General features: G+C 59.2%; 1 protein-coding gene and 1 long non-coding RNA gene across 3 annotated transcripts; one reads left to right on the top strand and one right to left on the bottom strand.

The window, feature by feature from the left end:
• The first annotated feature begins 4 nt into the window (after positions 1–4).
• Positions 5–26,767, top strand: WNT4 (Wnt family member 4). 2 transcript variants are annotated; one of them, XM_047727521.1, is made up of 5 exons: positions 5–276; positions 13,820–14,055; positions 22,722–22,853; positions 22,950–23,092; positions 23,849–26,767. In XM_047727521.1, exons 1-5 carry the CDS (start codon positions 200–202, stop codon positions 24,215–24,217), a joined length of 957 nt encoding a protein of 318 aa, XP_047583477.1. In that variant the 5' UTR covers positions 5–199; the 3' UTR covers positions 24,218–26,767. The 2 variants fall into 2 exon arrangements, with proteins under 2 accessions (XP_047583477.1, XP_047583476.1); XM_047727520.1 differs by having other exon boundaries at positions 10–276; positions 23,750–26,767.
• Positions 9,045–13,859, bottom strand: LOC125098581 (uncharacterized). The gene is made up of 3 exons (XR_007126885.1): positions 13,373–13,859; positions 11,289–11,421; positions 9,045–10,396 (listed from the first exon to the last, which is right to left on the bottom strand). It is a non-coding gene; the product is annotated as an uncharacterized LOC125098581 (long non-coding RNA).
• Positions 26,768–27,049: the final 282 nt, after the last annotated feature.

The following is a 27,049-nucleotide window of genomic DNA, read 5'->3' on the forward strand; positions in this document are numbered from 1 at the left end:
AGTCTGGTCCGCGCCGGGCAGCGGGCGCAGCAGCGGGCAGGGCTGACGGGAGGCACGGAGGCAGAGCCCCGCCGCGCGCGCCCCGGCCCGCGCCCGGCGCCGTGCCCCAGCCCGCCCGCGGGGCGCCCACCTGCCGCCCCGACGGGAGGCCCCCCGCGGTCGGAGCCGCTGCCCGGGGCCGGGCGCTCGCGGCGGCACCATGAGTCCCCGCTCGTGCCTGCGTTCGCTGCGCCTCCTGGTCTTCGCTGTCTTCTCGGCCGCCGCGAGCAACTGGCTGTAAGTCGGGCCGGGACCCGGCTGGGCCGGGCGGGGCGGGGCGGGACAGGCCCCGGGGGCAGCCGGCCGGTGCCAGGCGGCGCGGGGCAGCGGGCGCGGGGGCGCCCGGCAGGTGTCTCGGCGGCGGGACGCGAGGCTCGCTCGCCCTCTCCGCTGCCGCCGCCACGGCCCGGGCCTCCCTCTGGGCACCCCTCCTGTCCGGGTGCGGCTCCCAGCCCAGAGGCGTCAGGGGTGGCGGCGGCGTCCGCACCCATAGGCGGACTGGGGCGCCCGAGAGTGCGAGGGGCGCGAGCGCGGGGCGGCGGCCGGGGTGGGGTGCGCGGCTTGGGGCGCACCCCGGGCTCAGCTGACAGGTCGCCGAGGAAGCCCATTACGGGGAAGGACTCTGGCTCATAATAGCAGGTTAATCCCGGGAAGTCCAGGAGCGAGCTCCCCGCGCCGAGCTGCGCGTCGCTGCGGGCTGGGCTGGAGGCGTGCAGGGACCTGTTTCTGCTTGGGGGGCGGGAGCCAGGGATAGAAGGAAGGAAGGGACCAGGACACCCGGCCTCGGCCTCGGAAAGTCCGCGGCCGGCGCTGGCCTTGTTTCCCTGGGGCGGGAAGAAACTCCTCCCAGCACTTGAAGAGGACAACAGCCCACCACCTCCCTGTGTCTCACCTAAGGAGAGAGGGGTGGTGACCACGGGTGACCTGTCTGCTTCTCCTTTGCAGGGCCTGGCTCAGGGGACTCCCTGGGAAGGGACAGAAGGTTCACTGAGGGGGGGGGGTCTTAGGTGGAGGGAGGGGGATTCTAAAGGGATGAGCTTTGGTGAGTGGATGAACAGGAAAGCAGGAAGACTCTAAGTCCTTCTTCATCCCCCCCCCCCCCATCAGTGACGGTTCCCCAGGCCCCAGGCTTAACCCTGGCCCCAATTCCTTCTGCCCAGAGCTCTGCCCCCATCCGCTGTGGGCAGCCAGTGGGGAGCCAAGCTCCAATATTGATCTGAAAAGCATGAGGTGGGAAGGGGGATAGCCAACAGTGTAGCTGGGGTTTCCATGGAGACAGCGGGAGAGGAAAAAATTCTCTCTGCATCAAGACTAAAGAACAAATATCTCCCGTGAAATTGCCCTGAGTGTCCAATGGCTGTTGCTATGAGCTCACTGCGGCCAGCCGGGTCCCTGCAGGCTGGAAGGAGTGTGTTCCTTGGGGTCAGAGCCCCCCAGGGCTGGGGGGACGGAGGTGATGTGGAACTCTCCCAGCTGTTGGGAGAGCGAGCGACTCCCAGGCAGCCCAAAGTGGCTGTGGAGCTTGTGTTTTTCTTGGAGCCTTAATTTGATTAACACTTCAGGGGCGGTGGCAAAGTGTGCAAAAAACAGGGCACCACCCTCCCCCCCCATGACCCCCGCAGGCCATCCTCCTGAGCAAGGACGAGGTCACCGAGCTGAGGAAAGGAGCTGATTCGGACTTGGGGTTGGGGGGGATCTGGGGCTGACCCTTGAAAGGGGGCGTTCAGAGCCACGGTCTCCAAAGGGAGCGTGAGCATCAGAAAGAACAAGGACGAGGTGTGACCCACCAAGCACCATGGGCTACGAAAAGGAGAAAGAAGTGGCAGCTCCAGACTCCAGCCCAGGTCTTCAGAGAAGAGAGCAACATCCACAGTGAAACGTCCTTCAAAGGCACCTAGGGTTTGAGCTCCTTTCACAGATGAGGAAACTGAGGCCCCAGGAGGGGAAGCTACTGACCCAAACTCAGAGCGGAGACCTGAACCCAGGTGCTGATTCCCGGACAGTGACATACCCGCTTCCCTGAAGCCGTCCCCAAGTTGAGCCGGTGTGGCCCAGGTGATGTCACCACCCACCCCACATCTAAGCCCAAAATCCCATCCGGAGAGGCAGCCCCAGCTTTGGGTCACGCCAACCATGGGGAATTCCAACAGCTCAGTTCTCGGGCTTGCATCGAGGGGGGGCGGAGGCGGCGGGGTGAGGAGGGGCGGCCCCGGAGGGAGAAGAGAGGTTGGCAAACCTGTTCTCTGCAGTGGTGATGGTTCAGGTTGCCACGAAGCAGGACTCTGGGTGACCCAGCGCACTTCTGCTCCACCCCAGGCTCCGAGCCAAGGGTCTCTGCACAGCCCGAGACAGGAAGAATGAGGGGCTTCCTGGGACCCCTACCAAACCAGAGAGACAGTGATGGAGAAGCAATCTCTGGGCACATTCCAAGACCGGATCATTTGCCTTATAATTAGCAGCCTTCATCCCTGGGACAGGGACTGAGCCGGCTCAGAGGGAACTAAGCATCACAGCCCGGCCTTCAAGGACCTTGGGGTCTGGATAAAAGCAAGACAAAACCACAGATGGGTGGGACAGTGTGCATGCTACCGCCATCAGAGGAAGGGTTCAGTGTGAGCCGGAGCGGTCACAGAGGGGACTTGGCCTAAAGGTGGCAGAATCATGACAATAATAGTCATCATTATAATAACTCCCACTGTACTCTCTAATAAATCATCTGAATCCCATTCCACAGATGGGAAGATGGGGGAATCACAAAGGTCATCACCCAAAGTCACCTAGCGAGTAAACGGCAGGGGCGTCTGACCCAAAAGCTGCCTCTAGAAGGAAAAGCTTTGGGCAGGCAGATGTCCATCCAGGCACGGTAGGTAGTGGGCATTACCTTTTCCCGCGTGAGTTACCATGGAGGTCTGGCCCTGAGAGGATGGCGGGCAGTGTTCTCAGGGGGGCCGTGCCTGGGTGTCCATCCCCATTCCAGTACCTGCCGTTAGGCTTCAGTCCAGGGTCAGCTGGCTGGCCGGTTGCAGGAGACGGTGCTGTCTGTTGTCTCAGAAGGGCGGGTGGCCTGGCAGGGAGGCCAGGTGTCCCGCTGCGTGCAGCTGTTGGGCAGGACGGAGACTGGAGCTGGGAGGGCTCCACAGCCTGAGGCCTGGGCAAGCCCAGAGAAGCTGGAAGCTGTTGATGAGACTTGTGTCTGGCACCCCGGGCGAGCTGACAGCTTGTGGCAGCTCCTACCACCGACGGAAGGATGGATGGATGACAACAGTCCGTCGGTAGAAGGCCCGGTTCTGCCACAGCTGGCCTCAGAAACAGCCCTGAACATTTCCTCCGACACAGGTTGTGCTGGTAGTTGAGAGGCTGGGGTTCTAGTCGCTGCTCTGTCCCCCGCCCCAGGCTGGCTGGTTCTGGGTGAGCCTCTCTGGCCCCCTGGGCCCCAGCCTCAGCACGTTTCTCTGGACTCTCAGTGAAAGTACCAGGGAGAGTCAGGGAATAGATCAGCTAAGGTTTCATGACTGTCGATTTTCTGAAGGAATACAGCAGTGCGCTGGGCCAGGGCCCTAGCAGAGACCCCCGATGAGGGTGAGGTAGTCTCCAAGAGAGCCCGCAGTTCCACCCCCGGTCTATCCCTGACCGGCTGAGTGACCACGGACAGGTTCCTTAACCTCTCTGAGCCTCGGGTTCTTCCTCTGTTTAAGTGGCGCCCACTCCTGGGCAGTTGGGAGGCAAGTGTGAACATACACACGTAGAGCGGCCGAGTGCCCTGTTAGGCACGCCGTTGGAAGTGGCCCCCATGGCTGCCACTGGAAGCTGAGGGTCGCCGTCGCGGTGATGGGGAAGCCGTGTCCTTGTTTACAGGGATGACAGAGAGAACGGGCCTTTAGGGCGCTGCTCCCAAGCCCTGTGTACCCCAAACCGTTCTGTGGGGATCCTGCACTCTCACACAGGCCACCTCCCTGCTCTTCAACCAGGGCCCCTGCCCGGGCCTCAGAGAGCCAGGGAGGTCCAGCCCGGCAGATCCTGGTGGCCAGAGAGTGTTGTCTAGACGCGCCCTTCAGGGCGGCTTGGTGGCATCTCACCTTCACTGGATCTCACTCCCCACAGGTGTGCATCTCCGGCCCCAGCTCCTGTGTGCCTACGTGCCCAGCAACGGGGTGGAGGGAGTGAACCCCTTGACCGTGGGCACAGTGAGGCCTGGCACTCCGGGTGCACTTCACTGAGCCAGGGATGGGCAGAGCCTGCCCAGATGTGCAGTGCTGGGCCCTACAGGTAAAGGTGTGGCCCATCTCCCCCAGGAAGTGTCCCCCAACCTCCAGCTGCAAAGGGTCCCTCCCTCTCTTCTAAAGAGTAAACCCCACTTCCTGGAGCTCCTCCCCTCGCTCTGGGCATCAGACCAATCACCAACACGTCCCTTCATAGTTGGCACCAGGATCTCCTGAACCGCTCCGTTGATATTTGGGGCCTGTCCTGCGCACTGCAGAACGTTCCGCAGCATCCGGCCTCTACCTGTCAGATGCCAGGAGCACGCCCGGGTGTTCTAGACAGAGCCAAATGTCCCCTGTGGGGAAAGATCACCCCTTGTTGAGAGTCAGGTTTACGAAGCACTTTCGCACCCATGACCCTATTAGAACCCCCTAACCTCTCCCTGCTTTTGGAGGAGTCTGTATTCTTTGCAGCCCCATTTCAGAGACCCAGAGGTGCGGTGACTCCCCCAAGGACATTATGCAAATCAGAAGCAGATCTTGAACTTGACTTGCTCTCACATGTCCTGATCTCCTGGTGCTTATCCCCCGCCTAGAAGACTGTTTTGTATTATATATAACCATGGTCCAATAGCATGGCTCGTAGTTCCATGAGGTTATAAACACCTGAAGGCCAAGGTTGCGGCCCGGATGGCTCTCAGAGTCCCAGTGCCCGCTTGGGTCTGACAGATCCAGTGCTCAGTCAGTACCTGACGGCAAAAGGAGGGAAGGGATTGTTCACTCTAGAGGGCTTTAAGTTTTTGCCAAAGGATGCCCCATCTTCAAGATCTCGGGTAGAAGGGAAGCTTCACTCTACAACCAACCCATGAGTCTCAGGTGATGCTAAGAGGGGCAGAAGTGGGTTTCGGGACGTAGGGCTGTCACCCATGGGGCTGCTGCTCTGGAGACCCTCGGCTCCCCTGCCAGGCACACCCCCTGGAGCCTGGCTAAGCCCTTTCTCCCCCTCACCCTCCGTGGCAGGGCCCCGAGCCCAGGCTCTGCCCGAGGGGTTTACCACCCAGCTGTCTGCTGTGGCCTGACTTTCTTCCCTCAGCCCTGGATTAGCAGTTGAGCAACGCAGCAAACATCTGACAAGACAGTGTTCCCCAAACCTGTTGAAACTCGCCCAATTCGGGCCCTGTGGGTGCGTTTGCAAAGCTGAGAGTTTACGCCAAGCCTCCTTTTCTTGTTCCTCCCTCTGGGAAGAAGGGCTTGGCCTGAGCCAACGGGGCACGGGGTTGGCTGGGGAGCCACAGAAGGGGGTGACAGCTGCCCGCCCACCGTCGGCCCCTCCGGTCACCCCTGCTGCAGAGGAGCCTAGCGCCACTGCTGCCCGTTTGTTCAGCAAGCTCAGCTGGAAGGTGAAGCTGGGACCCCACAGTTATGGTCCAGATGTCCTCGCAAGTTGCCAGCTTTTATCTCTGAGTCCTGAACTGCGTCTTCTGTGATTCAGCCAAACCCAGGAGAAGGCTCGCCCCCTGCTGTGACCCCACCGGCTCCCCCCTTTCCCCATCCAAACCCTCTCCACCTCCCCCATCTCCTGGCAAACTTGAAACCAAACTATGTTCTAAAAGTTCCCCTGACCAAGTCATGACCCCCGCTGCCGTGGAGGGGACCTGGTCTGAGCTGAGAGGGGAGGAAGGTGGGTAGGAGGAGGGAGGGATGTGATCAGAGTGGGAAGGAGCCTCCCAACAGCCAGCCGCTCACAGCACACAAGGGAAATCTGGAGAGGCCCCTTAGAAGCAGTGGGAAATTTCCAGGGAAACTCCAGGGGCCTCTTCCTGCGGCGACTCCTGGATGATCTTTTCAGACCCTCTTTCTCCCTCTGTTAACACACAGGACCTATCATGGCAGGGTTGGGTTCCTAGAACCCTTCCCTGAGGGCTGGCAACAGGGAGGTACTGCTCTTGAGTCAGGGAGGCCCAGAAGTCCTGGCACCCCAGGCACAGAAGACCAAGTCAAGGCCTTCAGAGTTCAGAGGGTCTCTGGAGATTATCCGTTCAACCCCTTCCAGCGACACTGAAACTCTAAGCAGGGCCATGCCTGGTCAGCCCCATTCAGTCCTGTCAAATGCTCACTTGTGGAGACCGACCTGGCCAGGCACCGTGCTAGGGACGTGGGGTCACACAGCACATTCGTGCTAGAGCTGGAACTCCAGGCCAGGTCTCCTGACTGTCCTCCCAGAACTTTCCCTGCAGCCCCACACCCTCACCAGTCATCCTCTGTGGGAGGTTATGAGCAATGGAGCAAGGAAGGAACCAAAGTTGTCCTTGCTGCCTCGTTGGGATAGGGGTGACGGTTTGACCACAGGCTCATCCGGGATGGGGCCCTCAGAAGGGATCCACCAAAGCCAAGGAACTCACTGGAAGCCTGGAGCCACCAGAGCCTGAGCCCCACTCTAGGAAGCCAGCGCCCGACCTGGACAGCTCAGCTGGGAATTTAGCCCCTCCTCCTGGCTCCTGCCCCCTGGGCTCCCACTGTTCAGTGATTCAGTGAGCTAGGTGGGTCTTTGCAAGGGAGAAGCTCTCCATCGCCAAATGAGGGGGCAAGGCAAGGTCAGGAAGAGCCCAAAATTTGACACCCACTCACCCCCACCATCACACCTGCCCCACGGAAAGGAGAAGTCTCACGTCCAGGCGCAGTTCTGGGGCCATCCGGGCTCAGGTCTGAGTGCCTACTTCCTGGGCCTGAGTCAGTCCACCCACTGCCCAGGAACACATACTGTGAGATGGGAGAGGGGCCCCCACACAGGAAGGGGGTGGGCACGGAGCCCTCGGGAATGACATGGAGGGAGCTGGGGCACCAGAGTGTGGGAAGTAATGGAAACTGGAAGCAAAAGGATTTTTAAAATGGGGTTGCAAAGACTTCTGAAGATCAGGAGCAAAAGAACTAGGGATGCCAGGAGACAGGGAGAAGGGGGAAGAGTGGCCTGAGCTACAGGAGTGGGGGCTTGAGCTCCAGAAAAGGTCGTCATTCCCCTGAACTGAGGAAAGGTCTGTGGGACCTGAGCCGAGCATCGAGGACTCCAGAGTCCTACCGGAGCTGTGGAGAAGGTAGAGGGGAAACCGCCCCCAGCACCCCACAACCACCGTGTCTCCGAGGCCGGCCCCTCCTCCCCGGCTGCCCCTCCTGAGGTCCCAGGCCAATGGCAGCCACTCCTTCCATGGGCCCAGAGGCTGCTGAGACCATGGGCCCGCATACCATCGAGGCAGCCCAGCAGCCACTGAGACACCTCCCTCCCGAGTACCCCTTGCTACTGAGAGCAGGGCAGATGCCTTTGCAGTGGCCCAGGGACTGCAGCGGGACTCAGCAATAGAAGAATGAAGCCACCTTTCTCAAATCACGGTCACTGCCAAAACGTCAGGCCCTGGGTACCTGGGGCCATCTCCGGGTCCTGATCTGCAAGCCTGGGCATAGGAGCTGGAATGACCTGACGGGCTGCGTGGCCTCGAACACATGCCTCCCAGAATCCGAATCTCGGAGGGGGTGCCCACAGCTGCACCAAGGATGTGTTCACACAGGTGACTGCTGTCTGTGAGGCGCAGCGGGCAGGGACGTCCAGTCCCTCCTGCCTAGTCAGCCTCGTCCTGCAAAGGGCTTCCAAGTTCCCCGGGCACAGCAAGCCTGCTCTGGGCCCCACTGTCCCAGCCTCTGATCCCCTAACAGCACCTTATCCCCCATTCCACCTCTCAGGGACTTCTGGTCCCTGGAGGGTCCGTCTGATGGGCCGAGTTGCTGGCACACATCCTCTAGCTCTGTGGACTCCGTCAGGAGATTCCGTCCTCAGTCCTCAGAGATTCCGCTCTGCAGTCGGGGTGGGGACTGAAGTGACCCCCCCTTTCCCAGTGGAAGCATGTCCTTCCCTCAGACTGGCGAACCCAGGTCTACAGGCGTGGAGGGAGCCGAGCCAAAGAAGATCAATGAGCAGGACGGGTCTGCAGTCCAGCGGGGGGCCCAGCTCAAGGGACTGGGAAGGGGCTTCCAGGCAGTAGTGGTGATGAGGACGGTGATGATGAAGGTAAACGTCTCAGCGATGGCCATGGTGACCACATAACATACTAAGGCTGCCGACAGCGGAGCAGTGTCTGCTGTGTGAACGCTTAATCCGCTGAAGCCTCCTGAGGAGAGACCCATTATTCTCCCCATTCTACAGATGAAGACCCTGAGGCTCATAGATGCTCACTAACTTGCTTCCAGGAACACAGCCAGGATTCTGACCGCCATCTCTCTTGCACAGCGCGCCACCCTGCGGGCCGTGCGGAAGGATAGGTCTCCGGGATGGGGCCACGTTGGGGAGCGGGCAGCCCGATTCAGAGGCTGCGCATGCAGAAGCATCCGAAGGCCCAAGGAGAGTTGAGGGGTGTGGTGACGACGTGAAGAAGCAGGCACTGGCCACCCCCAGGGAGAACGCGGTCCCGGGTGGGGTCTGTGGCACGCGTGCCTTCGCCCGGCCTGTCCCCCCAGGAGGCTCGCCGTTGGGCAGGCGCTGCGGCTCCTTCCGGCTCCTCCTCCCGCCTGCTTGGCCTCCTTCCTCCCGGGTGTCCCAGGCACTGCCACTCCTGAGGAGGCTCTAAATGTGGCCCGGGCAGGCAGGGAGGCCAGAGGGAGGGGGCAGAGAGGCCTGGGCTGGCGTCCCAGCCCCCACCTGGACACCCGCAGGGCCAGGACCCACGACACTGATCTGCTTGGCCTCCCAAACACCCCAGCTATTTCCCGTCCCCTCTCCTCTGGACGCGCAGAATGAGAGCTGGAGAGCAGTCGGAGAAGTGCGGATTTTCCTCTAGGAATTTGTATATTTTTTTAAAAAAGCAAGCAAACCTGGAAAAGCTTGGGACAAGCCCAGCTAATTTTAGTTTCTAATGAAAACAGCAGGTGGCTGAGAGGATCTGATCTCCCTGGCAGGGCCAGGGCCCTCCCGCCTTGCAGGCTGCGGCACGGGCTGGCGGGGACGGCCTCCTAGGAGAAGCCTGAAGGACCTGCAGCCCCCCGGGTGAGGAGATGGGGGCACGAGCTGGCTGGCAGCGGCAGCCGAGCGGCCCGGGCTGCTGGGGTAACCTGATCGATGGCAGGGCTGTGGCGAGAGTCCTGGGTGGCTGGGGCAGCAGGTGGCAGATTGCTAAGCCTGGACTCAGCAGTGGCAGGAAGAAGCCTAAATTGGGGCAAGGCGACCCGAACGAGAGAACAGGCAGAGATGGTCGAGGCCCTCCACAGACCTGGCTCTCCAGCTCCCCAGAAATGGCTTGTGCAGCCAACATCCGAGCCCGGCCCAGCTCCAGGGTCATCGAGGGGCACATGTGTCTCTGGGGGAAAGGCTGAGCCACCTTAGGGTGCAGGGAAGGGATTCCTGAGGCCCCCAGGACCAGTTGGGCCTGACCCCTGACCGTCTCCAAGCCCACTGCAGGGCGGGAGGCAAAGGCAGCTCCCAACGTACTCCCTCACCCCTGCCCTTCCCTACCCTGAGTATTCTGCCAGTAGGTGACAGAGGGGGACAGAGCCGTCCATCACACTGGAGGCATTGACTGAACTCCTTCTGTGTGCCTCGCCTGTGCCGGGCAATGAGGAGGCCATGGGCTGGACGGACACTGAAGGTAGTGTCAGCCCCCCAGCCTTCAGACAGGGCAGACCCACAACCAAGATACAGGGGAGAGAGAGCTCCGTGTCACTCACTGGCTGTGTAACTTTGGATGAGACCCTCCACCTCTCTGGGCCTCAGTTCGCTCCTCTGTAACATGAGGCTAGGCACCCGAACCTGAACCAGATACCCAGACCAGCAGCGCAGGCAAGGGCCTGGGGTCCCAGGTCTGTCCACCCCATTCCCAGATGCATGTCTGGTCGCACCAGCCAGCCCTTCCCATGCGAGACCAGGGATCTGACAGAATCGGGTGGGGTGGAGCTGTGCCTCCTGTGGCATGGAAGGGGACAGCTGTTGAGCCAGATGAAGGCAGGGGCCGGGGGCGTGGCTCGGGTGCCGGCCATGGGGCAAGCACGCTCCTCAGCGGAAGAGGGTTCTCGGCTTCTTCCTGGAAGCTGTCTTGGTGACTCACGGCCGTGGCAGCCCACAGCTCCCCTACAGCCCTGTTACTGTGATTTCAGGCCGCCTCCCCTCGTGGAGTCCGGACCTAGGAGAGAGCGGTGGGCAGTTCCCGGGGTGGACTTCATTTCTCACTCATCGATAGGGGCTCCGTCTACCAGCCCGGCCGGGGGGCCCCCCAAGGCTGTTGAGGCTTGGACAGCGCCCCCTCCCGGTCTGTAGAAGGAGGACTGCCCCTCAGACAGTGGGAAAAGCCACACAGACCCGCCAGGTTATGGTCCCCACGAGAAAAGGCTCCAAGTAGGCAGGGACTTGCCCAAGATCACACTGTGGGCTGGTGGCTCAGCCAGGCCTCCCCAGCCTGCTTCTCCTGCCCTTGAACACCTCCCTTCATCAGGAGCCAGCAGCCCGTATAGCCTGACCTGGCCCCTTGGCAGGACGCAGAGGGAAAGGGGGCTGAGATGGGTACAGGCCAGCTCTGTGCCCCCATGTCGCTCAGGGAATAGGGGCCCCCACCCTTACCCAAGAGGTCAGGCCTGGGTCTGAGCACGAAAGGATCCAACTTGAGGCCCAACTCCTTGTCCCCTCACTCACGGCCTCCCAAGTATGGACCTGGCCCCTGGCCAGTCGCTGGGCTCTTGGCGCCCCCTGCAGGCCAAGAGCACCAGGTGGGACTGGCTCCACAGGGGGACCCCCTTTCCTCAGTTGGCCCAGGCAAGAGGAGCACCCATACAGGGCTGAAGAGCCAAGTTTGCCCCCATCCTGTCCAGATGCAGTCTCCCTGCGCCCCTCAACCATCTTCCCACCTTTGTCTCCCCTCTGGGAGGCTCAGGCTCCTGCCCCGACCCTACCAGTCTCTGTGCCTCCCCTAGAGGGGACCTGGTAGAGAAGATGGGGAGGTCCCCCAGGAGGAAAGGAACTTGAGGAGAGGAAGGGAAGGTTGGACTGCCTCAGCCCAAGACCACCCACCTCCTACTCACCTGTACTGCCAGGGAAGGGGGGCTCCTCCTGGTCACACCTGCCGTGTGCCCGGCTCAGAGCCAGGTGCCTCAGCCACGTGGAATTGCCTTCTCTCACGGCGGCCCTCTGGGAGAGGATCCATGCTCGCCACTTCTAGATAAAGAAAGCTAGACTCAGGCCCCACAACTGGGGTGTTGGGGGAGGGGAGCTGATGCCACGGGGAGGAGGAACAGGAGTCCCAGAATCACATCTCTCTCGGGGGTAGAAGGAGGCATCACAGGTGGTTAGCTAAGAGCTTCCCCTAAAGTGCCGTCCAGAACCAGCCTAGCTTCCCAGCTGCTCCTGGGAATGTGCGAAAAGCCCAGGTGCCCACCCAGCCCCACCTGGAGGGAGACCCAGGCCCCTGCGTTTTCAGCAAACCCCACACATGGGCCCCGCCAGATCTGAGCACCATTCCTCTGGTCCAGCCCACGTGCCTGACAAACAGAATCCACCTGCCGCTCAAACACCCCCCAGCGGGGAGGGGAGCCCCACTACCAGCGGGCAGACCACGGGCTGCACCTTTACCAGCACCCTGAGGTTGAGCAAACCCAGCTCCCAGCAGCTCCTGCCCATAGAGCTCAGGTCTAGTCCTTGAGCCGCTTAAAACAACGTTGGGTCTAGCACAGGCTGTGAAACCAGGCAAAACCAGGTTTAAGTCCTGGCTCCACCTCTTACTAGCTGAATGACCTTGAGCACAAGGCAAGGTACTTAATCTGTCTGTTCCTCAGTGTCCTCCTCTGTAAAATTGGAGTCCATTGGCTTGCTGAGGGGATAAATGCAATAATGTAAGTAAAGTGCTTAGCCCGGTTCGAAGTTCCATCAAAGTGAGCGATGCTTAGGACCATCGTCATTAAAATGTGCCGTATCTTAGTGGGGCTTTCTGTGAACTTCTCTCTTTGTTCTCCATTCATTCGCTTCATTCAGCAAACAAATGGCCAGTTCCTGCCCCCCTGCCTCGGACCCCTGGTCAGACCGTCTTTCACACACAGGACCCCTTTTGCTCTGATAGCAATTCCATGACTTAGCCAGAACCAGGGGTAACCTCCCCACATTACAGATGAGAAAACTAAGTCCTGGAGGGTAGTGGCCTTCCCCTTTGGACAAGAAATTCGTGCAGCTTACCTTATAGGAGCAACAGCATCTCTACCCCCTACTCCAGAAAGCTCCCCCCGTCCCAGTCCAGGGTTGCTAGCCAAGTTATGGGGGAGGAGGCGTGAGGAGGAAGGGAGAGGCTGGTTCGCTATAGAGTCAGGGACAGCTGGATACTTGCTCTCTTTGGCCAAGGATGTTAGTGGAGGGGGGAACAGGCTGAGGGCCTGTGGTTAGAACCCAGTCGTAGTCTTGTTGGACCTGGCCTTCAGTCTAGATCTGCCCTCACAAGTCAGGTGACCCTTCACCTATCTGAGACATAGCTGGCACTTAGTAGGTATTCAGCTAATGCATATCTCTTTCCCTTGAGGGGGACTGCTCCTTTCTGACAGGGCCTTTCCCCAGCTCTGCTCCCCTCCTGCTGAGCATTCTTGCGTCTAGCTTCCCGCTCCCTTGCGTCCTGGCCCAGGCCACACAGGGTCTTTCCTCACACTCGGCAGAGCCTGGCCCTCAACCCACCAGGGAGGACAGGCAGGAGGAAGGCCCACAGGGCTTGAAGGGGTTCGCAGCTCAGCTCTGGCACTTGCTGTCTGTGTCACCCTCTTAGCCTTCATGCTGGAATCTGTAAAATGGGCATAATCATTACCACCTCACAGTCTGGGGGCGAGAATGCAGCAGGAAGCAGTGACTGCCACTCTGCGCGGCACATAATGGGTGTTCAATGAACAGTTGTGGTCTCTCCTGTCCTCCCCTGAAACAGACGCTTTAGAGCCCCCTGCTCCCCGTAGGCCTGGTCCCAGAGCCCTTGGACGTGCATTACCTAGCTTGTGGTCCTCGTCATAACCCCGTAAGGTGGAACCAGCATTGGTGCCCCATCTCCAGGCTGTTAAAAACTCAAGGGGATGAGGGAAGAGCATGGCACAGTGTGTTTTTTAAGCCCTCTCCCCCCCCGCCACCATCCCTGTGCCAGTACCCGGCTGCAGCCCCGATGCTGGCCTCCATCTGGTGCCCGGGGATGCGGCCGGCCGTAGCTTGGGCTGGGCGTAGGTGGCCAGGATCCTTGCCTGGAGATGGGGAAAGAGAGACACGCCAGGGGAGTGGTCTCAGCCTCGCGGCCAGAGGGACATAACAGGGTCAGAGCCCCAGGGTCACGCTGGGCTGGAGGTTCTGTCAGGGTCCCCCCTGGTGCCTAGCCTGCTTTGGTGGAGGCAGAGGCTTTCTTATGCAAGAAGCATTCCCCCTCTGGCCCCAAGAGCCAGGCAGGGGAGTCTGTCTCCGGATCCAGAGAGAAGTCACTGCCAGGACCGGTCAGTAGGATGAGTTGGTTCCCGGAGACCTGGGCGGGGCACAGCCCGGTCCCAGCAGTGGCAAGAGGAGAAGGCGGGCCGCACGGCACTTCACCCCACCGCCTTCTCCCCAGGTACCTGGCCAAGCTGTCCTCGGTGGGGAGCATCTCGGAGGAGGAGACGTGTGAGAAGCTCAAGGGCCTGATCCAGAGGCAGGTACAGATGTGCAAGCGGAACCTGGAGGTGATGGACTCAGTGCGCCGAGGCGCTCAGCTGGCCATCGAGGAGTGCCAGTACCAGTTCCGGAACCGGCGCTGGAACTGCTCCACGCTCGACTCCCTGCCCGTCTTCGGCAAGGTGGTGACGCAAGGTGAGGGAGGGGCTCGCAGGAGGGGCAGGGGTGGGCAGCTCCCTGGCAGGGGGGACAGGTGCTCGGGAGCCGGCTGTCATTGAGCAAGCTGAACCAGCGAGTGGCTGGAGCCAGGGACTAGGGTGGGAAGGCCAGCGCGGGGGGTGCTGCTCCTTGTGCGTGCAGGTCTCTCTCGTCCATAGCGCTTCAGTCCCCAAGCTGCCATCCCCGTTCTACCAAGGAAGAAACCGAGGCTTGGGCAGGGAGAAGGATGGATTGGCCCAGAGCTTCTCAGAGGGTGAACCTGGGGCTCCAGACCCCCCAACCCCATGCTGCTTTGACGTTGACCCTTGGCCTCCTGGGTGGAGGCCATGTGGACAGCCTTACCGTGACCGGCTCTGAGACCAAGCAAGAGCCGCAACCCGCTTCTGTCCTCCTGGAAGCAGTCAAGTCAAGCCCAGGAGGGGCAGGAGCTTCCACACCCATAGCACAAACTAGGGACTGGACCCCGTTTTAAGTACATGCTAAGTCCTCTGGCCTTGGAGATGGGCTTCCACTTTACAAATGAAGAAACTGAGGCACATGGAGGTTCAGTAACTTGCCCAAGGTCACAGAACTAGCAAGTGGCAGAGTCTGGGCTGGGGCCCATGCAGGCCAGTTCCAGGGTCCTGCTGTCACCCATAATGAGAAGATGCCGTGATGGGGGGGCAGACACGCGAGCCTCGGGAACACAAGGGTAGACTTCTCCCCTGGCCAGGAATGGGTGCTCGGAGAGAGCTTTGCTGAGAAGTTAGGCCCTCCGCTGAGATGAGAAATACGAGAAGGCATTAAGCCAGAGGAAGGTGGGCAGGGCAGAGGGAACGTTCTGTGCAACTGGAAGGCTCCTTGAGAGGTCACTGGGTCAATCTGCTGCCCTCGAGGAAGGGCTGTAAACCAGCTGCCTCTTTTTCTACTTCCTGAGCATGAAACTGACACTCTGGAGCTACTAACCATCCACGGGGCCCTTTGACTCACCAGGCAGCAGGAGGGCATTGCCTGGGCCAACCTTTGTCTTGGCACCTGTGGCCCTGGACAGCCAGAGCTGCTGGGCTCGTGGCAAACCGTTTGGATGTTGTTGGAAACCAACTGTGATCGAAATTTGGAAGCAATTCTCCAGGGAGCTGACAGAAGCCAAAAAGGCACCATCATGCTTGGCATTACTGAATATTGCTACTCTGGGGAAGCAGCAGAAACCCAGCAAATAGCCTGGTAATGGAGGATCTCCCCGGGACGATGGTGCCACTGCCAGGGCCTGGGGGCCACTGTTTGACGAGGCCCAAATACTAGGCTTAAACTACAGACTCCAAGCACAGGAAGGCCCGTGTTTGGAGTTTTAGGGGCACGTGTGGTTCCCTGTGCCAGGCCCTGTCACAGCCCCCGTGCCTTTGCACGTGCTGTTGCCTCCACCCTAAATATTCACCCCTCTTTCTGTGCCAGCTCAGCTCTTCCCTCCCCCCAGCTTCTCCCCAGCTCCTACAACTGGGCAGTTGCTTTTTCCTCTGGGCTCTGAAACTCTTTGCTCATGCTGGGGTTGGTTTATTTTTTTCCAGGTTTTTTGGTAATTTCTTGTTTTGATATAATTTCAAACTTACAGGAAACTTACCAAAAAAATTCTTTCACCTGTAGGCGATACATTTCTTTTTGTATTGAGGTATAATTTATATACAACATTATATTCTTTTGAAGCATACAGCATAAGGACTCCACATTTGCATATATTACAAAATGATCACCACACGTTAATGACACATCTTTTTTCTTATGATGGGAATTTTTAAGATCTACTTTCTTTGCAAGCTTCACATGTGCAACATGGGATTATCAGCCATAGTCACCACGCTGTACATGACGTCCTCATGACCTACTTATTTTGTGACTGAAGTTTGTAACTTTTGACCCCCCCTCAGCCATCTCACCCACCTCCTCACCCCCACCGTTGGCCATCCCCACTACGTTCTCTCCATTATGTATGTTGGTTTTTCCTATGATGAATTCCCATACTACTCTTGACCTAGATTGACCAACTGTCCACATTTTAACCCATCTGCCTTATCAATTTCTCTCCCCCCCCCCTTAATACAAACGCACGCACATACATGCATGCCTAAACCACTTGTGTTCACATAGCTTTCATTACACCTTTTGCTTTTATTTTTATTTTGAAAGAGAGGGAGCGAGTGTGCAGGTGCACAGGGTGGCGGGAGGGGCAGAGGGAGAGGGAAAGAGAGAATCTCAAGCCGACTCCATACCTAGTGCAGAGCCCAATGTGGGGCTTGATCTCACGACTTGAGCTGTAATCTAGAGTCGGACACTTAACCAAGTCACCCAGGCACCCCTCATTACATCTTTTAGACTAAACTGTAATGCCTGTCCCTTCCCCCCTTCCCCTATCCCTAGAGCATGAGCCCTTCCCATGGCAAGGTGTTGTCTCATTTACCTGTTTCCCAGCATATGGCAGAGCCTGGCATGGAGGAGACAGTCAATGGATGTCATTCAGGGGCAGCAAGTCAGGGCAAGGACTCAAAGGGGCAAAGAAAGGGAGGCATGGGGTCCACGCTGGCCCGAAGCCGGCGGGGAACCCCATGGAGAAGTGCCTTCCTCACTGGTGTTTGCAGCACGAACCAAGGAAGGGCCCTCCCTTGGCTCAGCAAGTTTGGGGAACACTGAGAATTAATCCTACCAGACTTGGCTGACACCTCGTCTGGACTAAAGTCTGAGTGGCTTGGTCGAGCATCCAGCCCCCTTGGGGCCAAGTCAGGCACCCCAGAGGCACCAGGCAGACACCAGGTGTGTCTGGAGGCGGGGTCTGAGCTCTTTGCGCTCGTCCATCTCTCTACTCTTGCATTTGGAAGTGTTAATTTGTCTCCACTGAGCAAGAGGGACTTGGCCATCGGCAGGTGCCGCTCTCGGAAGGTTCAGGGGCTCAGGAGACAGCTGCGGGAGGGGCATGGGTGGGGTGACCTTGGGCGAGTGGTGTTATCCCGAGCCACAGCGCCCAGGCCCGTCACCGAGATGAGCACGTGTGCTTACCTTATAGGGCCCGTCAGGAAGGTCCCATGACACCATGTGTGGCAGCACTTAGGGTACTCCCTGACCCAAGAAGAGCCCTTCTCCTCACCAGCTGCGGGCACTGGGGAAAGCCACAACGGCAGCAGCCAGGCTGGGCAGGCCCTTTGCGAGGCCACCAGCTTTTGGGGTGATGGCAAGGGTGAGCTTGGGTTGGTGCCCACATTCATGAGCTGCGTGGCTGGGGTCATAGCCTCAGACATGGAGGAGGCCCAGGAGCCGGGTCATCCTTGGACAAGAAAAGGAACCCCATTCGTTGACGGCGAGCTGTGTGCCGTCTGGCATCAGATCACCCTCACGACAACTGGATGTGTGGTGGTGTCCCCCACTTTACCACCAGGAAGGGAGGCTCAGCAAGCAGAGGGTGGAGACATACCCACCCAGCTCCAGGACCTACCAACTCTTGGCTCTGAGATCTCAGACAAGGTCCATCCCCTCTCCTAGCCTCAGCATCCTCCCCGTAAAGTGGGGACGATCCCAGGACCCACTTCCTGGGATTCCCATCAGCCACAGAAGGTGCCTCTGAAGGGCTGGTTGACTCCCCAGAGCCCCCCAAGGCTGACATTGCCTGAGGTCTCCCAGACTCCAGCCCTGCACACTACCACCCCCAGCAGCAGAGGTCACCTTGCTCCTGGCCTACTAAGGGGAGATGGATGTGAGCTAACGGTCACCAGTGAGGATAGTGTATGACTGAGGGCCGAACCATATGCTCTCGGCTAAAAATCTAGGAGAAATTGGGGGCAGCCAGGAATGGGGTCAGGTGGCACTTCTTGCTGAGCAGAGGTTAAGGACCGAATGTGGGATGTCCTCTGTATGTTTTAGTCACGCTTTGTCCCAGAGCCTAGCGTAGCACCTACAGAGTAGGTAACTGATGAATACGTGTTGATTGAATAAAAAGGATCTGAGGATGGGAAGGTGAAGCCCTGTAGAGACTGGCAAAGTTTCAAGGTCATGCATAGGACATACTGGGCGCCCAGAGCAGGCTGGCCTGAGCATGACCAGGAGAGCTAGGAAAGGCAGTGCAAACCCTTCTCCTCTTCCCTCCATCCGTGGGCAGTACCGTGCCTCTGCCTGCCTCCTCCCATCCCATTCTGTGACCTTGACGGAGGCCTGTCCTGGGAGAGGGTATTCAATGAGCCCTCAGACCCTCCGGCCTCTGGCTGCCACGGTTGGGAGGTGATGCAGTGCACTGGCCAAAGCAAAGTGAGGATTCAAACCCAGGCCCACCTTCCCACCGTGTGTCTAACGGCACTTAGACTCCTTACTGACTGTAACATCAGACTGGATTTAAGATGTGAAGGCTTTCTGGTCTGAGGCTGTGACTTACCAAAACCTCTGCCCTCACCTTGACCCCCAGTCCTGGCACCATGGTGGGCCCCATGAGGGTGGGAACAGGCCTTCCTTCCGGGTGACCTCCAGAGCCAGTCTTTTGGAGTCATCAAGTTAGTTCCAGGTAGGCTGGGGTGGGTTCCCAGAGACATTCTGTCCCTGGGAGCTCCTTGAAGACAAACCCACCTCAGTATCCCTGGTGCGGAGCATCGGGCCTGGCTCCTGGCGGGCAATCAGCAAATGTCTGGCAAGGGAGCAAGCAAGGCACGTCCCTGCCCTAAGGAAGCTCTCAGCCCGAAGGCAAACATGCAGTCAACCACCTGACCCTCAGAGGGTCAGTGCCCTAGGACATCTGTGAGCAGGTGACTAAAATGGCATTAATCACACAATAACCACAAAATAGGTCTCGAGTGCCCATTATGTGCCAGGGACTAGACTAAGCACATTCTGTACTTCACCTCATTGGAGTCCCATGGCCCCCTCTTGAGGTCAGTACCATCAGCCCCATTCTGTGGCCAAGAAAACTAAAATCACACCCCTAGAAAATGGCTGAGTGAGGAGCTCGAAGGCCTGTGGGCTGAGCATCTAGACCCTTTTCCAGCACTCACCCATGTCCAAGAGCCGCTCTGTGCGCAACCCTGTGCTGGGTGCTGGGCGGGCAAAGGAAAAGAAGGGGGGCAGCCTGACCCTAGGAGCTTCCAGTCTGGCTGCAAGACACTTAGAAGATAAGACCTGCAGCCTGATTCTGGTCCCAGGGCAGGCAGGCCAGCGAGCACGCAGGCAGCCCTGGGAGTCCAAGACGGTGGGCAGGAGGGGTGGGAGAAGTGCAGGGCCCGGCCTGCCTGGGCAGCGCTCTCTTGCCCTGTTAAAAGTGGAGACAATGAGGCTCACAGAGGACAGTCTCACCACATTAAGAGTCTTAATTGACTCTTTCCCCTGTCCTACATGGTCTCTTAAATCCCAAGAGACTTCCTAGAGGTGGTTTCAAGGAAAGGTGAGCTTTTGCAGCTAAGAAAAACAAAGGAAACTGGGAAGGCAGGCTGGGAGCATGGAAGGGGAAAGGATGGGGACAATGTCCTCAGAGACCAATGCCTGTCTTGCCCCATCTGCTAGGACTCCCGCTGGGTCTGCTTTGGAAACACTGAGTTATGCTTAAATGGCCCTTCCACCAGGATACCTGCCTGGTGCCCAGGGGATCACCATGCCCGCTGCTTCCTTTCCAGTCCAACTCAGCGCCCACGGCTTCTCCTCCCAACTTCCCGCTCAAATGTCCTTCCTTCTAACATCTGGGAGAGACGTCGCACATGATGTGCTCCGAAGGTTATGGGCCTGGAGTCAGACAGGCTTCAGTTCCTGTTCCCACTTAGCTGCTGACCAGCTGAGGGACCCTGGACAGGCCACGGAGCCTCACTGCTTCCTCCACAGAGCAGAGCTGGAGAGAGCTGGGTGCTAAGTTGTCATGAGCCATGGATAGCACATGGAAAGGCCCTGGCACTCAGGAGGCCCTCAGAAAGGGTAGCTACTACTGGGTCCCCAGGACAACTCTGAGTTCCCAGCCCCAGTCCACCTTCGCACTTTGGGAAAATGGCCCTGAGGTGAGACCCAGAGGGTGCACATTGGAGCCAGGGGAGTAGGAAGAAAATTGCTGGCTGTCGGATGTGGCAAATGGCTTTATGGAAGAGGCAGGAGGTGGCAGAGGCGGCTGGCACCTTCGAGATTTCTGCCTTACCGCAGGCTCTGATGTCCCCGGAGGACAAAGCCAGGTCTGTCTCTGCTGCAGCTGGAATAGGCAAGCCTCCGACCAGGGGGCAGCTCTCTTCCACAACGCGTGGGGCCTCCCTCTGCTAGGCCTGCAGGCGTGCCGCTGGCCCCTTCTGTCTCTGCCAGGTGGCCCTAGTGAGCGAGGCTCCAGCCTGGGCACCCAGGCAGAAGGGAGGGACCAGGAAGGGCCACAGCCCTGGAAAAGGCTGCCAGAGCCACTGTTGTGGGCCTTTGGTGGCATGGCCACATTCTCCGGGCCTTCTGGGGCCTCCTGTGCTGAGCCCAGGCCAACTGCTCAGCATCCCCCAGGGAGGAGCCCACAAAACGGACCAGGCTTGGTCTACAGCACATGAGATTCAGGGTGGACCTAAGAAAGCCCTTTTTGGCTTCACACACAGGAGGTGGGAAGAGATGCCCTGCATGTAGACAATGTCAAAGGTGAAAGTTGCCGGAGTTAGAATACCAGTCCCATGATTTACTTTTCCTGGCTGGGTACTGTTGGTCCAGTTGCTTCACCCCTCGGTGCCTCAGTTTCCTCGTCTATAAAACGAGGACGAAGTTTCTACCCCGTTGGGTTGGTGTGCAGGATATATAAGTGATGTACAGTGCTCAGGCCGTGCCCAGCACAGAGCGAGCGCTCTACAAGCCTTTGCTCTTGACATTCACATTTTCCTTCCAGAATCTCTTCCTTCAGGCCCACTCCCGAGCAGAGAAAACCGTAGTGTCCTGTTCCCGAGACCAGGGCAAGGGGGACCTGGAGTCCCAGTAGATGGCCGCTAGTCTGGGGAATGAGGCAAACTCACAGGGAGCCTTGCACACCAGGGCTACCAGCACTCAGGGGACACAGGGGAGATGAGCCCAGGGATCGGGAGGACCAGGGGCTGCCTGAAAGCCCAGAGAAACAGAAGTAAGGACCACACCCAGCCAAGAGCTGGGGCCACCCTATCAGTCCCTATCTCCCGCCTGCCCTTCCCCCCCTTAGTCTCTGGGGCAAAGATTTGTGCTTGTTCAGGCCTGGAAATACCAGAAATACCAGAAACTAAAGTCGTCCCTCTTTGGGCAGCCACAGCACAGAACCAACCAACATGATCCTGCTACTAACCTCGATTAACTTGGAGAGGATTCCATCCCAGGCTGTCGAGGCCCGGGCGGCTCCTCCAGCCAAGCTCCCTGATGCTGGCCCAAAATGGCCAAGCCAGGGCAGAGGGAGGGCAGTAAAGAGTAGGTGGGGGGCTGTAGCCCCAGCTCAAGGGCTGAACAGGGAACAGGGCGTCCTGAGCCATTGGGGCCCGAGCTGTCCCCCATCCCAGGGCTCGGCTTCTGCTGCCTGTCCACAGACACGGGCACAGAGGAGGTGATTGTTTCCATCTGACCACGGCAACTGCTCCCAGGGGCAGCCGAGAGCACAGGCCTGGGTGTCACAGTGGTAATTGCCAACCACGGGGCCAAAACCTGCCCCCCTCCACTCCTGCGGACAGACACTCCAGCAAGAGACAGGAGGACAGTCACGGGCACACAGAGGCCCTCACAGGGCCTAGAAGAGGAGCAGGGCCTGTCTGGTCACACACCCAGCCAGCCATGCGCACATGCGCTACACACAACACACACCCCCACCACCACCCACAGCCCCAGAAAGAGACTCCACAGCAGCTACACCCCAAGACACAGTTCCTAGGAGGATAAAAACACCCATTCAGGCAGGGGAGGAGGGCAGGCACCAAAATAGAACCGCCAAGAAGTCACAGCACGGAAGGGGAAGAGCAGGGACAGAGGCGGACAGACCCACGTTTGGGTCCTGGTGTTATCACTTCTTTGCTGGGTGCCTGGGACCAAATCACATCCCCTCCCCAAACTGGCACTTCACCATCTGTGAAATGGACATGAATAAGGCTCCCAGCAGCGGAGGACACCCTCTCCTCAGCACTGGTCATGGTTAACAGTGGGGGCTGCTGCCCTGACAACAGACCCTCGGCAAGGTGTCAGGAAGCAACATGGCTTCAGCAGAAAAGGGCTGGGCTAGGGCGAGATTGCAGGGGGCCCCCTCGGAGTGCCAGGGGCCAGTTGGGGGGTCAGCAGGAAACGAGCAGAGGTTTCAGAGAAAGCCAGAGCTGGGCTGGCGGCCGGGCTCTGCTGTCCAGCCTCGGCAAGTCAGCTCACCTCCCGAGCCTGTCTTGTCTCCCGTGTGGTGACGCTAACAGCACTCGTCTTCCGGACAGCTTGTGAGAACAGTGTCCCTTGGTAGGTAAGAGCACTGAAGCTGGACTGCGCTGTGTGAGCCCAGAGGAGGGGACTCACCCGAGAGGGAGATAGCGTGGCACCGCGGGGGCGGAGGCAGCGGTGGAGGGCGGCAAGCGACCCAATGGTTGGTCTGGGCGGGACCAGGGCGGCGGCTGGGGGCACCTCCTGGGCTCCCGTGGACCACTCCCCTCGACCAAGGAGGGTGCGGGGCAGAGCACTGAGACCCAGCCCTGCCCTCCCTCTGCCTCCCACAGGGACTCGGGAGGCGGCCTTCGTGTACGCCATCTCTTCGGCAGGTGTGGCCTTTGCAGTGACACGAGCATGCAGCAGTGGGGAGCTGGAGAAGTGTGGCTGTGACCGGACAGTGCATGGGGTCAGCCCGCAGGGTGAGTGTCGGAGGGGGGAAGGGGGCGAGTGGCGGGCAAGGACCTGGGCCCTGCCCGCCACTCACTGCGGCCACGGTGCGCCCCCCACCCCCGCAGGCTTCCAGTGGTCAGGATGCTCGGACAACATCGCCTACGGCGTGGCCTTCTCCCAGTCCTTCGTGGACGTGCGGGAGAGAAGTAAGGGGGCGTCGTCCAGCCGCGCCCTCATGAACCTCCACAACAACGAGGCTGGCAGGAAGGTAGTGCAGCACACCCCCTGCCACCATCACCGCCAGGGCAAGGGCAGTCTCGGCAGGACCCCCCGCACACTCCCCTCCCCGTGCGCCACACGGGAACACCTGTTCAGGCTCCCACCAGCACCAGCACCCCCGTGGGCCAGTGGGTTAGGGGCGGCGGGTGGGGAAGTGGCCAGTGGGCAGGGATCACAGAGCCGTATGTGCCCCTGACACGCCCACCCACGAGTCTGTGTCCACACACACACCGTTCCGAAGCAGCAGAGCTAGGATGTGAACGTGGCGTCAACACAGACCACGTGCCTCCTCCACACCTCCTCCCCACAGCTCCTGGGCAGCTTCGGTGCAGCCGTGCTGTCCCCTGTCTTGCCACTGGTCACTCACTGTCCTGTGTAACTATACCCTCTGAAATGCTTCTCCTCCATCTGCGCCAAGTGCCCCAAGGGCAGGGACAGTGTCTTCAACTGTCCCCAAGCCAGCTTACTGGCCCACCCCGGTGTACAGCAGGTTCTTAACACAGAGGATGCACGACAGTCAACCTTTCTCCAATTCTGTGGCACTTCCCCCAATCCCCGGCCCCGCCAGCGGCACCCCCACCACCGTGGCCCCTCCACAACCCCTTCCGTCTCCTCATGGGCCCTCTCCGCTCCCCGCCCCTTGCAGGCTATCCTGACACACATGCGGGTGGAGTGCAAGTGCCACGGGGTGTCGGGCTCCTGTGAGGTAAAGACGTGCTGGCGAGCCGTGCCGCCCTTCCGCCAGGTGGGCCACGCACTGAAGGAGAAGTTCGATGGCGCCACCGAGGTGGAGCCGCGCCGCGTGGGCTCCTCCAGGGCGCTGGTGCCGCGCAACGCGCAGTTCAAGCCGCACACGGACGAGGACCTGGTGTATTTAGAGCCCAGCCCGGACTTCTGCGAGCAGGACATGCGCAGCGGCGTGCTGGGCACTCGGGGCCGCACGTGCAACAAGACGTCCAAGGCCATCGACGGCTGCGAGCTGCTGTGCTGCGGCCGCGGCTTCCACACGGTGCAGGTGGAGCTGGCCGAGCGCTGCAGCTGCAAGTTCCACTGGTGCTGCTTCGTCAAGTGCCGCCAGTGCCAGCGGCTGGTGGAGCTGCACACGTGCCGGTGACCGCGGCACCCGCGCCCACCTCGCGGCCCGGGGAAGGCCGGTAATTTAAACAGTCCCCCTGCACCTACCCCAAAAGATACTGGTTGTATTTTTTGTTTTGGTTTGGTTTTTGGGTCCTCATGTTATTTATTACCGAAAGCAGGCAGACGGCCCCGAGGGCACCAGCCAGGGCCTCTCTGAAGCCTGGGCCTCTGTGGCTGCTACTGACCAAAGGGACCTTTGCTCATGCCTCTGGCTGTCCACATGTGGCCACTGCTGACCACTCGGGTGCTATCCGTATCTGTTTTCCTACTTGCAGACTTCAGCTGGGTGACAAGGAGTGTCTGCCACATGCCGACTTACCCTGCCATCTCGGGAAGGAGGTGGCCCTAAGGCAGGGGGAAACCAGTGCCATCTTGATGGAAGCTGTACCCCTATACACACACCCGGCCCCTGGCAGCTTCAGCCTGGTAGCCCTGTCTCTCGAGTCCCCTGGAAAAGGGCAGGTGCCAGCTCAAGGGCAAAGGGTTCGCTTCAGCCCTCCATGAGCAGCTGGAGGTCAGTCTCTGTGGGAATTTCCAGGCAGGAAGAGCAGGTGAGACAAGGGCCAGGGAAGGCTCCAGTCCTGCCCTGGAGCCCAGCCCACCCAGCCTCCCCATCAAGGAGGGGAAGCTACCACTCCCTGGTCCTTCCCAGGCACCAGCTGTCATCCTGGATCAGAGGTCCCAGCCAGGCCTCTGCAGGGACACCTCTATGTGTGTCTCCTCACGGTGCCGCTCCTCTGTGAGAGAAAGAATGGAGATCACACACGCAGAGGAACCAGCCAGTTAAAAAGCCCTTTCCCACCCATTACTTCCCTCACTGAACCACATTTCCTAAGTAAATACTATGTTCTAGGCCCTATCCTGGGCCAGCTCATAGGGTGATCACAACAGTCCTGGGAGGTGCAAAGACAAACATGCTTGTGTCCATCTCACAGCATTGGGGACAACACTCAGCCAGGTCCCAGAGCGAGCTGGCTGCAGAGGCACAGCCAGAAGAGCCCTGAAGCCAAGGAACTGCAGGTCTCCTTGGGTCTGAGCCTTGGGGAGTGGGCACCAGCTGGAGAAGAGGGGCCAGGAGGCAGCAGAAGCCACGGACTATAGGCTGGACCTAGCAGCCACTTGGTTCCAAGCAGCACAACAGGCTCCAAGGGAAGCAGTGGACAGCTAGAGGGCTGATGAAGTGAGGTGTCAGCTGCTGAGGCACCCCTGCCCCTGGGTACCCTGGGCACTGAAGAAGAGTCCCCGAGAGAAAGCACCAGCAGCCCGGGCCTGGCCCCAGCCAAACCAGCAGGAGTACAGCCCAAACTTCTATGAGCAGGACATGGCACACAGCAAAACTTGTCCTGACCTCACTGCTGCTTCTCAGGAGGGCTCCCAACTCCCAGTGGAGCTTGCTGGAGGCCCAGTCTCCAATCTGCCCCCTTAATGGGGCTCCAGGCTCCTGGTTTGAGGTCTTGGGCTCTGGGATCCCCACTAGAGATTCTCAGACCCCAAGTCTTGGCTCCAGGGTTCCATGTCTGAATTCAAAGTCCCAGACTGAGAATACGGGCTCTGGTAGAAACTCTCCTCCAGGCCTTGTGGTTTGTGCCTCCTGGTGTTGGCTCCCTCACTAAAAGAGGGTCAACACCCTTGGCGCCCAGCCAAGCTCTCTGCTCAGTGTCCATCCAAGAAGGCCAAAACCAAGTGAGATGCTGCAGCCACACTGGAATGAGGGGTAATCTTGGGGCGGGCAGGCTCTGATGTGGATGAAAGCTGAGCCCACTAAGTGTCCCCACAGAGGCCCAGCTCGGCTCACTGCTCCTCGGGCAGTCTCTGTTCAGCTGTCTGCTCACTGCCAGGGAAAATGCTATCCCTCACTGGCAGAGGCCAGACCCAGACAAAGGAAGCAGGGGAGACCCTCCCCCTCCAGAGTCAGGGCAGAGCCACTCTACTCCGCCCCCAAACCCTGTTGCCAGAACCAGGGAACTGGCAGGCCCAGGCTGGATGCTGGTATTAAAGATACTGTCCCTAGGATTAGAAGTAAGAGGGTCTGTGTCGTTCACAGGCTTCACCTCTCCACCTGCCTAGGGGCTCTCTCAAAGCTGCCCAGCGTGGGGTTCTCAAAGTATGACCTCTGTAAAGCAGACTAGAGTCTAGGAAGCTCTGCCCAGCCCTACTGCTACCACCGCCAGCACCTCAAAGGCCAAAGGGACCCACAACCACAGGAAAATGGAGCTTCCCTGGACACACCTAGCTCCAAACCATCCCAAATAAAGAGGGGAGAACCAGCACATGCCTAATGTAGCCCACACACTCTGGAAGCTGGCCAGAGGATCCAAGTCCTGCCCGAAACCCTCTCCACTAGTCTCCACAAGACAAAGATGATGTCCTCTGAGGCCTAGGGCTGGATAAGCCCCAGCTCTGGATGCTGCTACCCCCTCTACTGCCCTACCCCATCTTCTAATTTTTATACTAGGTCCCTTGCCATTGTAACATCCCCACGAAATAGTCTGATGCACGATAAAATGATTATTTCTTTATCTTGCAATTGTGAAAGTGTCTTTGTTTGCAGAAAAAGGAGGAGAGAGACATGGGGAAGGACATGGGGAAAGCAGATAACCAGTTCATAGTCTAGATATGGGGACGCTCCCGGCCCTCGTTCCTTCTGAGTAACTAGTTTGATGGCCACATGGAAAGAAGCCACCTGTGTGCCGTCTGGAATCCCCTGTAACACAAGAGGCTCTACCTGCACACACGTCATGGGGCCACGATCAGCTACTTAAGCCTTGGCCAGAAGCTAAGGCCTCAGAATGCTTTTTGAGCACTGACA

This window comes from Lutra lutra, chromosome 4 (genome assembly GCF_902655055.1).
Source record: "Lutra lutra chromosome 4, mLutLut1.2, whole genome shotgun sequence".
In the NCBI taxonomy this organism is placed as follows: Eukaryota; Metazoa; Chordata; class Mammalia; order Carnivora; family Mustelidae; genus Lutra; species Lutra lutra.

What these genes read in the sequence shown, in the direction of transcription:
- WNT4 (XM_047727520.1), top strand. Translation starts at nt 200, where the DNA reads ATGAGTCCCCGCTCGTGCCTGCGTTCGCTGCGCCTCCTGGTCTTCGCT. An exon ending in GCATGGGGTCAGCCCGCAGG is followed by an intron (nt 22,854 to 22,949) that starts GTGAGTGTCGGA and finishes CCACCCCCGCAG; the next exon opens with GCTTCCAGTGGTCAGGATGC. An exon ending in ACAACGAGGCTGGCAGGAAG is followed by an intron (nt 23,093 to 23,749) that starts GTAGTGCAGCAC and finishes CGCCCCTTGCAG; the next exon opens with GCTATCCTGACACACATGCG.